Source organism: Tympanuchus pallidicinctus, unplaced genomic scaffold (assembly GCF_026119805.1).
Source record: "Tympanuchus pallidicinctus isolate F22 unplaced genomic scaffold, pur_lepc_1.0 scaffold1, whole genome shotgun sequence".
Classification (NCBI taxonomy): Eukaryota; Metazoa; Chordata; class Aves; order Galliformes; family Phasianidae; genus Tympanuchus; species Tympanuchus pallidicinctus.
This window is the reverse complement of record NW_026294618.1, coordinates 36,633,798-36,646,657: the sequence shown is the minus strand read 5'-3', so window position 1 is coordinate 36,646,657 and position 12,860 is coordinate 36,633,798. Positions and strand designations below refer to the sequence as shown.

At 34.4% G+C, this 12,860-nt stretch overlaps 1 protein-coding gene across 7 annotated transcripts in view; it reads left to right on the top strand.

Annotated features, from left to right (window-relative positions):
- Window positions 1–12,860, top strand: part of EPHA7 (EPH receptor A7) — a 157,908-nt gene that overhangs the window by 48,343 nt on the left and 96,705 nt on the right. For all 7 annotated transcript variants that reach the window (XM_052681278.1, XM_052681243.1, XM_052681262.1 and 4 more), the window contains 2 exons: window positions 3,969–4,124; window positions 4,987–5,322. In XM_052681278.1, the coding sequence (XP_052537238.1) occupies window positions 3,969–4,124; window positions 4,987–5,322 (492 nt within the window). The remainder of the gene's footprint in view (window positions 1–3,968; window positions 4,125–4,986; window positions 5,323–12,860) is intronic.

The window sequence follows — 12,860 nt, the reverse complement described above, 5'->3', positions numbered from 1 at the left end:
TTTGTGGGGAAGTAATTATTAGCTAACTTTTCAAGACCATTGTACATTAGGTTCGTAGGTGTTATTCTGCCTCTGTGCTGCCTGTAAAGTGTGACTGCTGTGGGTTTGAAACCCTTTCCTGAAATGGGTGAAACTTTGGAGCATATTTGGACAAAACAGGCTTCGTCTGGGAATGGCTGCTCTTCGTAATAACCAGCTTAAAATAACACTTCACAATGAATAGAAGTAAATTTGTTTTGTGCTGGCTTTCATCTCTTTGTCACACTCACCTTTTTAAATATCCTAGAAGCCCTTCAGTAACAAAATCACTCCTGAACATTACCTTGCTTGATTGAGAACCAAGGAGTTCCCATTTGCTGGAACCAAGGAGTTCCAATTTGCTGAAACCAAGGCTGGCATGGATTATGGCTACACCTTCAGAGTGCTGCCTCACTAGGTACACATGACTGCATGTCTCCCATCACTGCCTCAGCTCTGTAGTCTGATTTACAAGATATACTCCTGTGTTGGCAAAATGTGTTACTGCTGACTGCTCTCTTGCACCAGTGAACTGAGATATTAAAATGGATGTGATCAAATGCAATTTGAAGTTTGTCCAAGAGATACTTTTGAAGAACCATACACACTTCTTTCTTAATCTTTAGATTTTATTTTTAGATTTATCACTTTTAGATTTGCATATGCAGAGCTCCATGTAATGTTTGGCAAGTTATTATTCTTATTTTAACAATGTTTTTATAATGTTGCTCATGGAGGTGGTGGCAGAGGGGATTTTATGCCATCTGTCCCTGTGATCTTAAAAATATTATATAAAGTGTTAAATTGGATGGACTGGATGGATTTAAAATAGAACAAAACAATGTATTTAAATTGCTTATAACATCTAAAATTCACTATGATGGCTCAGTAAAATGAAAGGAAAAAAAAGTAAGTGAAAGAGTCAAAAAGGTATTTTGAAGCCATTCTTTCCAACTTGTGATCACACTTTGGTAAGTGGTCTGTGCAGCACTCTGTCTTTATAGAATTTTGAGTTATAAGTTTCTTGATGAGGACAATGTTAAACACAACATTGTAGCTGTATTTAATAATTAATAATTAATATAGCATTTTAAGAGCAATATAATTATTCAATTTTACATTCTTCTGCTAACCTGAAAATTTATTTTGATGAAATTCAATTTGTGAAGAAAAGTGGGAAAATTGTGATGTGTAGTTTGGCATACTTTCCTATCTGAAGGATTATATAGATTCTTAAAACCTTTTTAAAGCAATTTTTCTGCTGTTCAAAATGTCATTTCTGGAATACACTGCCCCTTAAATTTACAGGGTGTATAAGTTGAAGGGGTGGTTATTACATGTCATCACATAAAACTCTTCTTGGAAAAAAGAGAATGGACTTGTAGCGTGGTTCAAGTGCGTGAAGCTGGTGCCTCTAGTGTGCTATGTGGGGGAATAAATGGCTTTCAGTCATGTAAACTAGTATCAGATATTCATCTCCTTTGAAGTCCAATAAAAAATGCGCGCTTACTTTAAATAAGCATCTAAGCATATAAATGTCTCAATCAAGTCATCAGAAAACAAATACTGAAAGGAGTTTTCTATTTACATTTGGTTTTTTTTCTGTCTGAAATCTCTATTTTGCTCCATGTTTTTGCTTCGGATATGTTTCCTGCTGAGAAGGACAGACTGGAATCACAGTAGGGATCTTTGCCTTTTAAGTTGCTCTTTGCTTTTGCAGAGGGCTGTGTACTGGAAGGCCCAGTGTATTTGTCCAGTGTTTTGCTCGGCATGAGAGGAACATGACTATTTAAGAAAGGCAGGAAACTATTATTTGGTCAGTTTAGCTACATTTCAATTGCAAGTACTGAAAGAGCAGACAGAAGTTTAAATACACGTCTTAAGGTACATGAATACAAATCAGTTCAGCTTTTGTGCTCTTTGTCTTTGATCAGGAAATTCTGAGTCTTGAATGAAGGTGTAAAAGACTAATTCTGAGTTAAATTTACCACAACTATAATTTCACTGCTTGTGTTTATCCAAAGTTCTTCTCCAAAATTCTTTTTCTCCTTTTCTTAATGGCATATGTATACAGCTACACAGCTACTTTAGTAGATTCAAACTATAGCATGTTTTACAAGCAGAGCTTGATTTTTTATTTATTTTTTTAATGCAAACTCATGTGCCTTTGTCAAAGTCAAAGGATACATGCTTTGCATGCTAATTTTCTCTGCCAGGTAATTTAGCTTCCATTCCCTCATTGTTGATTTTTTTTTTTTTTTAGCATGACAATCTAAATGTTATGGTGCTTCCTGTCCTTCAGGCATATTTTTCTTTAGAAAGTTAATATATTGATAAAGAGTAATACAGGATCAGAATTTCCTATTATATTATACTGGTGTGGATTGAACTAATTCATCAACTTTAATATTATCTCACCTCCAAGTTTTTCTTTCAATTGCATAAAACTCATCAGATTAACAACAGTCACGTGGCCACAGTTATACTGTGGTTCCAGTACAAATGGTACTAAAGTCTAAGACTTTTCATTGTCTTCAGTGAGATTTAGAAAAAGCCCATTGTTTTCATACTTCTTCCATCACTGCAGTACCAGATAACAGAAATAACTGCTCTAAATATCAGCATCTTCTGATACTTTGCACTTCTGTTCTGAGAAAACATCCAAGCAAATATGAATATAACCAAAGTAAATTCTCTCCCTCTGAATTCAGAATGACTATTTAACTGGCTTTAATATTTTGATACCCAATACTAAGTTTCACATTCAGTTCTTTACATACAGATGGCGGCTTAGAAGACGGTTAGACTGTTTATGAAGGATGAGGAAAAAGAAACTGAATAAAATAGTGTGGTTATAAAATCTTCTGTTTTATTAGAAAGTTCTGGAATACTTCTGTTTTGTTTTGTTTTGTTTTGTTTTGTTTTGTTTTGTTTTTGTTTTGTTTTGTTTTGTTTTTTCAATGTCAGCAGTGCTTGTAAGTTTGCCCATAACCTCAATGCTGAAATGGAGTCTTAATCTGTTTCCAATTTGGATAGTGTGTGATCTCCACTTCTGTCTTCCCCATCCCCTACAGCTCATGTAGCTTGAGTAGTTCTTAAGCTGGCTTTCTGAGTTGTAGTCCTCAGCTTGAAAGTGTTGCAGGAGGTATGCTTTATGGCTGTTTCTGCTTTGGGAACTGACAGTAGCTGATAAAAGTATTTCTAAAAGTAAGTTCTGGGACACTTTCATGGGTTCACAGAACATAAAACAAAATATGAAATGATCTTACATGTATATTTCCAATTGTCCATCTTCTAACCCTTCCTCAGATGTTTTGTTAAATTTGTTTCAGCCTAGTTGTCTCTGTGAAACTGGAAAAAATATTTGTGCAACTCATGCTGTCTTCCCTCCTCTTTTTTCTGCTTGTTCTATACCAGCACCACCTGTCCAACAAGTGTTCACACCTCATTTTTTCCTGGGGATCAGGCTTTTCTAGTGGTTTGTGGCTTCTTTGAGTTTCTCAGTTCAGTAACTTCTGCTCCATTAATTCCAAATCAACTGATTCAGATACCAGAAACTCTTCAGTGGACTAAGTGAAGAGCTTCTTCGGTCTTTTTTCACTTATTTGAAGTACTGCAGGGAGTACTCCAGTTGTTTTGCACATTATTCTTCTCTTCTTTGGTGAAAAATGATGTCTGTTTTATTTCTGTGGCCTTCTGTGTTAAAACACTGTGCTGTGAACTGCTGGCATATTTGTAGCATATGTTTGCATTCATAAAAATGCCACAAAAACATTAATAGTACCAACTTGAGAAAGAGAAATTGTGAGCTTATCTTGCTTTCACCACTGTAATAGAATGGGTAGTTTAGATGTTCATAGCAACGTGTACTAAATACAATGGAGACAGAATAAAGATCACAATAGTAGTCTATGCAAATCTAAGTTTTAATTTGTGTTGTTCCTCTTTAGCTTGCGGACGTGGGTTCTACAAATCATCTTCACAAGATCTGCAGTGCTCCCGCTGCCCTACTCACAGCTTTTCTGACAAGGAAGGATCTTCAAGATGCGACTGTGAAGATAGTTATTATAGAGCGCCTTCTGATCCACCATATGTTGCATGCACAAGTGAGTCAGTTGTGAGTTTAATAGTAAAGGACATTGCTTAACCAACCAAGTGCCGTCATTTGTAGCTAGTAGTTTCGGTTGACTTTTTCTGTATTTGCAAAGTACATTTGCAACAGTAAATGAAATTGAAAGGCAGAGGGGGAAAAATTGACAGTGAATATGGAATGAGCAAAAATGTAATTTTCACATTTGCTTGACATAATATTGGAAAATATTGCATGTTGGGTGTGTAACTCTTAATGGAATACATGTATACTTTTCCCATGGCTTTAAAACTGATGCTGCTTATGTATTTTATATGATATAATATCAAAATGAATAACATGAAAAATACAAAGTAGTCTATGTAGATTTGAGTTTTAATTGAAAAGTGATTGGATCTGGCTTAATCTCGCAACTGCAGATAGACTAGCCTGCACAGATAGGTGGTTCAAATAGCAGAAGTCTGCTAAATCCAAAACAGCACCAGATACTCTGTAAATCATACCACAGCTCATAACAATGAATTACCATGCTGATGCTGTATGTTTAGAAGAAAGAAACAATTCCCATACTAGGAAAACTATAAAAGGCAACCTTTAAGGTACATTAACCAATCCTTTTAATTGCACAGAAGAGAAACAGCTCAAGTCAGTCGCAGTAAATACACAGACAATTGTTAGCCTGATGCCTTAATGGAAAATAAATAAAGCTCTTGCCAAGTGAGTTCAAGGAAGCTTTTATGGAGCTTGTTGTAAAAAATAATGAAATGTTTATGTGAAGAAAAATGCTTCAACTATTTTCTGTCTTAGTAATTAGAATGTTAGCTACATGTCCCACTGTGGTTCTGTGCCTTTATGCTGGACTATTTTTTGTTACACAGGACCTCCATCTGCACCACAGAACCTCATTTTCAACATCAACCAGACTACCGTGAGTTTAGAGTGGAGTCCTCCTGCTGACAATGGGGGAAGAAATGATGTGACCTACCGCATTTTGTGCAAGAGGTGCAGCTGGGAGCAGGGTGAATGTGTTCCTTGTGGGAGTAACATCGGATATATGCCCCAGCAATCAGGATTAGTAGATAACTATGTCACTGTCATGGACCTGCTAGCTCATGCTAACTACACATTTGAAGTTGAAGCTGTGAATGGGGTGTCTGACTTGAGTCGTTCCCAGAGGCTTTTTGCAGCTGTCAGTATTACCACTGGTCAAGCAGGTAAGATTTTATCCTTCATATGAATCTCAATAGTGTGAGACTAAGAGAAATTGGGAACATGCAAACCACAGATGCGGTAAATCAGTAGCATGTCTGGTGCATCTTTTCGCTTTGCCAACTCCTTAATTTGAGCTTATACTATTTCTTGGTGATCTCTTCTGTTTATTGGCTTCAGGATTGCTTTCAGAAAACTGCATGAAAATCTTTAAGAGGAGATAATTTTTTTATTAAATATTTTTATTATTTAACTTGATTTATTCAACTTTATTATAAAATAGATTTTTTAAATTTTGCAATTTTTTTTTGTTACATCATTGTATGTTATTTCCTAGTATTTGAAGAAAAAGTAGATATGACAGTCTTATGCAGGCTTCCTTTCTGAATATTTTAAACCTGTATAGGAGTCCCAGGTCATTAGAAGATGATTTGGATATGTTATGGTGTTTTGGGTGTTCATGTTTTCCCTCAGGATTACATTTCTAATTTATCTTATATGTCCAAATATCTGATTATGAGATTCAGTGAGAATGTGATGGTTAGTCTTTGTTTCTTCTGCTTATCATAATCTGACAGGTGAAATGTCAGGGAAAATAAAATCAAACTAGCGTATCACCCCAGGGAGAATAGGGCTTTGGTTGGCTGTATACTCAGTGAAAAAACAGGATTCTCAGATTTGGGACTCTGAAATGCTAAGTTATTTCTTGATAAAAAAACACAGGCCTCTGAATCTACAGTATATCACAAAAACTAACTTTTTATATCCTTTTATCTTAAACCAAACAGTAATTGCAAGATCTATCTGTCAAAGAAGTGCCTTAAAAATTATATGAATAACTGATGCTTGCTATAAGAACAGCTAATCAGTGTTGCAATGAATATTTCATACTTACATCTTGGAGGAAATTTTTATTGTGATCAAATTATTCTTTTTTTTAATCATATATAATTTCAGGTAAAATTATTTCCTTTTACTACTGCTTGATACTGAAGACAAAATTACCATTACATTTTCACTATTTGTTCATTGCTGCGTGAACAATCAGGGAAAACTGTAGTTATTTAGTTAATTTACACTTTAAAGATGGTAATTAAAAAAAGACAAGAAATTTTACTTCACTTCCTCTTCCCCACTCCTCACCCATGAACCTAGGATGGTTTATGTAGTCATTAAAGTTAGTCTGGAATGTTTTTTGGGATATTTAAATTCCCTATACTGCTTCCCTGCATAGCAAATCCACATTTCATATGATTTTGGAATCAATTCTGCGACTGAAAGATTTGCTCTCTGTATTTATTTAGGTTTTGGGGGTTCTGTTTGCGCATGGAGAACTTACTCTGAAACTATTGTTGTTCCACAGATTATATTACTTTAGCATCTTGACTTTTCATCTTTAAAATAATTATTTGTAATTCTTCAAGGATTCTTTTAAAGCTGAAGCTTTGTCTGTTTAGCGCTTCTAATCATAATTTAAAAACTTCCAGTTGGGCATACAGAAAGAATATATATAAGAAACAGATTTTGAAAACAAACAAACAAACAAAAAACAACAAAAAAGGCTCTCTTTGTTACAGCTTTCTCCATCTGTAAGATGAAGGTAACCCTTATTTTATCAAGCACTTCAAGATCTTCCGATTAAAAGTGCCATGAAAATGATGCCTATTTTACCAGAATTACAAAATTCATGTTAAAGAAAATAGTCTTTCAGAAAAAAAGAATAAATGAATTCACAAAAAGGAAAGACCTCTTTCACATTATTTTTACAACTGCATATTGTGGATCCTAATTCTGATTTCTTTGATATCTCAAGGAGGAAAATATTTTAGGTGGAACAGATTGATGACTATAATTGAAGAGAAAGAGGCTGGTTGCTCAAAGGAGACTGCTATGCTTCTGTGCTATTTTATTTTACCATGGAGAGAAGGAAAATGTTGGATTTATTTATAGCCGAGTAAACTAGGATTCATGCAGCTTTCATTTGTTACTATGTGACTGCTCTCTACTTTTGGCAGAAAGGACTTTTTCTATGCCCATATTGCTTTTTATCTGTGTAAATGTGTCTAACTAAACCTTCCTCATATGTTATTGTGCTAGCACAATAGGTGGCTATATATAATTACTGAGTTCACCAATTGCACAGAGGCTTGCAGTGAGATTTTCCTTTAGCAGTTTTGTTTTAATTGAATTGAACCTTTCTGGTCATATTCACAAAATTCAGATAATTTTGTAACGATAATGGGAAACTATGGATAAAATAATGGGATTTGGAGATATATTTAGTGTTTTTTTCACCTGCATATAACAAGCTTCTGATGTGGCTGAGGGAACATGTCACAGAAAATATCCAGGTGGTTAATTAAAAAAAAAAAAAAAAAAAAAGCGATTTATATTTGTGAAAATAGCATAATAAATTGAGTACAAGTAGGAAGGTAGCATTTCACACTGCTCATGTGTGTACATGAGACCCACTGCTGTTCATTCCCTGTGCTAACACTGTTCTGACCAGGCTATCAGTTGTCCTATGAAGTATTTTTTATGCTGCAGACATGAACCATGAAGCTTTATATTTCACTCTGTTTTTGGTTTGTTTCCTTTTGTTTGCATTTTTTGACAAAAGCATGAAAGAACTGAACCAGAATCACGTGTAAAAGATGAAGTACACTTATTCTCCCAGGAGTAAACCATCTTGTTTCATATCTTGCCTATCCAGCATCATATAAAGATTACAAGATATCATCCCTGCATTACAAGCGAGTCTGTGTGAAGCCATGCATCCTTGTAGAATTCAGATTTAAATGTGACTAAGCCCTAGATACAATAGAGGAATGTACTGAAGAGCTGCAGCTGGTGAACAGCAGACAACCACAACCTTTGCATGCTTATTGAATGGTTGCTTACTGAAGATAAAATTTGCTACTCCCCTAGTAGGATATTTGTTTTCAGGAGGTACTGGAGGTTCCTTTTGATCATTCAAATTCCTTTTCAAATTTTATACTTTCTTCCGTACATCTATCAAAAGACTAGTGGAACTGGTTAGGCTTTATGGCAGATGAATATTTGTCAGATTTTGGCACTTAACCAACTTCAAATTGTGAAAAAAATGCGAGTTTCAACAGTAATTGTGTCTTTTGTAAAGATACTATGTATTTAAAGCTATCCTTCTACATCCGTTCCTTAAAAGTCTAAGTGGACAATAGATGGATCTCTGATAATGAATGGGATTCGTCCAAATTACCTTGATTCTGTAAAAATTAAGATGTATTGGATGATTGCCACCATTCATCAGTATTTGAGAAAATTTAAGCATCTGCCCAGATCCAGTTTGGATAATCCACTTTATAATCACTGGAAGGGAAAAAGCATATCCAAGGGAACACACATCATGTCTTACTACTGTAAGCAAACATGACAAATAAAAGTTAAAATGTAATGCTCATGTCTGCTCCTAAACATGCTCTCTGTCCTCACGAAGGGTGCTCTTTCTAACACTCACTCCTTCACAGCAGGAGAAAAATTCACTACAAGACTTTTAGCTTATGCTGCCCCTTCTAATGCATTTGATGCTGACAACTTGAAGTGATTAAAAAAACGTGATTCAGTTCCATAATTAAGACATGGTCTTAAAAATCATTGTTTTTTAGTAAATTTATTTTTTATATGCTGATTTATGTTTTCTCTTTTTTAGACCTCCTAGAGTTCATATTTTCTGACCTTTTTTACAAGAAGCAGATCATAACCCAGATTCATTCAGCCTCACACAGCTGAATGAATGAACGAATGAATAAATAAAAGTCTTTCAAAGTTGTGTTATCCCAGTAACTTGAAAGGAAAAACATTACATGCTATAAAATCAGAACTATTAGCAGCAGAAGCATTGATTTACATGGCAAGAAGAAATGAATGAAAACACAACAGAAAAAAGCTATCCTTTGTGTTAAACTATGTGATAGGTTCTGCCTTTCTTAGACACTCAGGTACTTCAGAATTCTTGCTGAAGGAGAGATGTTCCGAATTCTCTGTTACTCTCCATTCCCCTTTGCTTGTTGCTGCTCATTGTTTTCCTCCTCTTTTCTTCTGTATGGATTTTTTCCAGGTCTCAGTTACCCGCATTTGTTTTTGAAAGTTTCTTCTTCCATAGTCTCCACACTATTGACCATCTGTTTGCTTACAGTACCCTGTCTTAAACCTGGCTTTTACTTAGCAATGAGCTGTCTCCCAGCAGGAACAGCAATCAAGATTTGTGACTGTGCCTTTTCAGTCTCTTTGACTTCACTGTTGAGTACTAGTTTTCTCTCCATCCCCCAGACCATTATAATGTCTTCCCATTCTGCCTATAAGTTGTTTTTATCTACTTTCATCTATATCTTCCATCCAGTGATCACATCTGGTGATACTTGACTATTTACTATTATTATTTACTATTATTATACTATTATAAGTAGCTTCATTGTTCAACTGGTCATTTCTGGTATATTTTCCCATTTAAATGACCTTCCTTTGGGTTCAGGTTTCTTTTGGTTTCTTGCTAGCAACTTTGCTTTCTGAACACTACTTCATCATGTAGTCTTCAGCTGCTGATCAGCTTTCCCACACTGGTATGAATACATTATATACATCATGACAGTGCTTCATTTAAAACAATTGCAGATATAATATACATATATATATATTTAATTAAATGTATTCGATCTGTTGAGCTGAGAGAACTGTTTCCTGTAGAAGGGCGCTTCTGAAAACTGATTTTTCCTAATTCCTTGTGTTAAATTTTGGTTCTTAAAAACATGTATGCTACAATGGCTGTTATTTGGGCTCCTATTTTGCTTTGTTTATTTAATGGGAGTTACAATGATGATGGCACTTTATTATTATTTAAGATATTTTCTAATCTGTTTTAACTTTTCTTCTGGACCAGTAGGCGGACTGCATGGTGCTTTTGTAAATGTTCTGCACACTGTGGCCACCAACTTAAAAGCATAAAACCAGAACAAAAATGAACATCATAGTTACTATTCCTCTAGATTTTATGTATCCTGTCAATACATTTTAAAAATGTATTGACCTATTTCTGTAGGAGTAAGACTGCCTATTGGTCTCAAATCACCTTACTGCAGACTAATATTACAGATGTTTTGATAGGAGGGAGTAACTGAATTTATAACAGAATTAAGATGATGGATAAAAACTTGATTATGAGTTCCAGTGTCTGTATAGCAAATACTATCAGACTGTTGAGAGCAATTTTTTCATTCACTGATTGTATCAGGTCATATTTAATGCAGTGAAATCCACAAGGTTATAGAGATATTGTACAACTACTAGATTGAGTATTATTGTAAGATTAGTGCTAAAAATAAATTATTTTTTTTTTATGGATTTTCGCAAAGGAGAAATCAACTATACACATTATAATGTGATTTGGCAATATGATACTTATGGCAATATTATACGTATATGAAGCAACATAATAAGCAGTATGATTTTTTTCTGGGTTTGTTTGTTAGGAGTTGTTTTTTCATTTGGTTGTTGTTTTTATTATTGGATACTCCTGAATAGTCTATTGATAGTATTTACATTTTTTTCTAATATATTTAGGTCTAACTTGTTCTAATATTTTTCACTGAAAGATAGGAGAGAAAGCAAGAAAGCAGATATTAGCTGTGTTGCTTAGGGTCTGATCCTGCACCGCTGAAGTCAATGGAAGTTTTGTCATTGACTTCAGTAGGAGCAGGATTTGAACCTCATGCTCTGTCAGAACACACAGGAACCAAAGCAGTGAACACTATGTCATCCTGAAAAAAAAACTTCATACCACATTTTGACTGTAACTGTAGCACATCAGTCTGTAGCTGAATGTCATTTGAATTTTTTATTCAAGTATACTGGAAATGTGATTTGTTTTTCAGATGTGTATAATAACTCCCCTCTCCAGCTTTACCATAAAAGTTTTTAGAAACTGGTGTGTTTTGGTTTTGTTTTTTTTGTTGTTTTTTTTTTTGTTTTGTTTTTTGTTTTTCTTGCCAAGAAAATTAGAAATTTTTTCTAATAGAAACAATATGAATTTTACATTTAGAAATAAACATAATAAGAATCTAAACTGGAGTTTTCAGCTTGGCAAAGTAAAGCTTCAGCTTCACACAGCCCAAGCTCTGTATTGGATGTAGTCAGAATGAGCTGGTAGGTATGTTAAATATTTGGTTGCAACCTGCTGAGAGAAGCCTTACAGCCACAGGGCACATTCAGTTCAGTGCGCTAAACTAATGAAACAGCAGACTATGGCACCACAGTCAAACATGCACTACTAAAGCAGACTTCCACCAATTACATAACAAATAACTATGTACATGAGGAAGAAAAGGAGTGATATGAAGTACAGTCTAACCAAGTAGAGATTTGTTTGCCAATGTAAGAAAGGAAATATGGAGAGAGTTTTCGTTCTAACATTGCAAATGTAGACTGCACATCTCCTCAGGTGCTTCTGAGTTATGCTAATTATCTTCTTAAAAATAGTAGTGAAAATCTAAGCCTGACTCTGAAAAGAAAAATCAGTGTGATAGCATTACATTTTCTATGATACTTTTCAGAAAGCTTTGTGAAATAGAAGAGCTCTGCTTCTGACTTCTAGATGGGTTTTAGACACTCAGATCTTTCACTTCATCCAGTTATATTGCATGTCACAATCATAAGTCCTTTTACAGTGAGTGGAAACTAAATACTCTTTGAGCTTTATTACACAATTTGAGGACTCATAGTTCTCTAAAGACTTTGAAGACTTTCAAGACATATGCAGTGCGAAGAAAAGAAATTGTATGATAAATTTTTACATGGTGGTACATAGTGTAGCTATTTATCTCTTGAGTAAAGAAGAAGAAAATCCATGGACCTATGATTCTGGCAGCAGAACTATATCTCCAGATCTTCCTTTTCCATTTCCTGTATTATCTGTATTATGGTATCTTGATGGAGGATCTAGGTTAGCACTGAACTCTTAGCAGTAATATTTCATGACCTCAATGTAATTTGTTTGGTATATTAGCCAAATATTATCCAAAATAAATTTGTTGATGATTATGAAAGGTAGGTAATTCACTGTTCTAAAACAGAATAGAATTTTATAGGAATTTTCATAGGAATTTTGTGTAGTCAAAATACTGGGATGATTATATTTAGATCTAAGAATAAAAAGAGAATGACAGTGGAGAAAGTGACAAAAAGAAAAGCCAAGTAATCCTATCATAAATTTTCTCAAATATTTGTTTGGTTTGTTTTGTAGAGCTTCTTGTTTCTCATTTGAAGCTAATAGTGACACGTAATTCGCTTTGTAAAAGCATAGGGAGGATTTGGTTTTCAGTATTTACAAAATAGATTTAAACTCTTCAATGAACGAAATTGTGGTATCAGTGTGTCAGAATATTGTTCACTGTTTAACAAAAAAGCCCACTGCTCATGAGTTCTAACATGTTCAGTACAGTGTAATTTATTATAAAGAAGTTTCATCTGTTAGTTTGCCTAGAAAGAACAAAATTTTTAAAAATTCACAGAT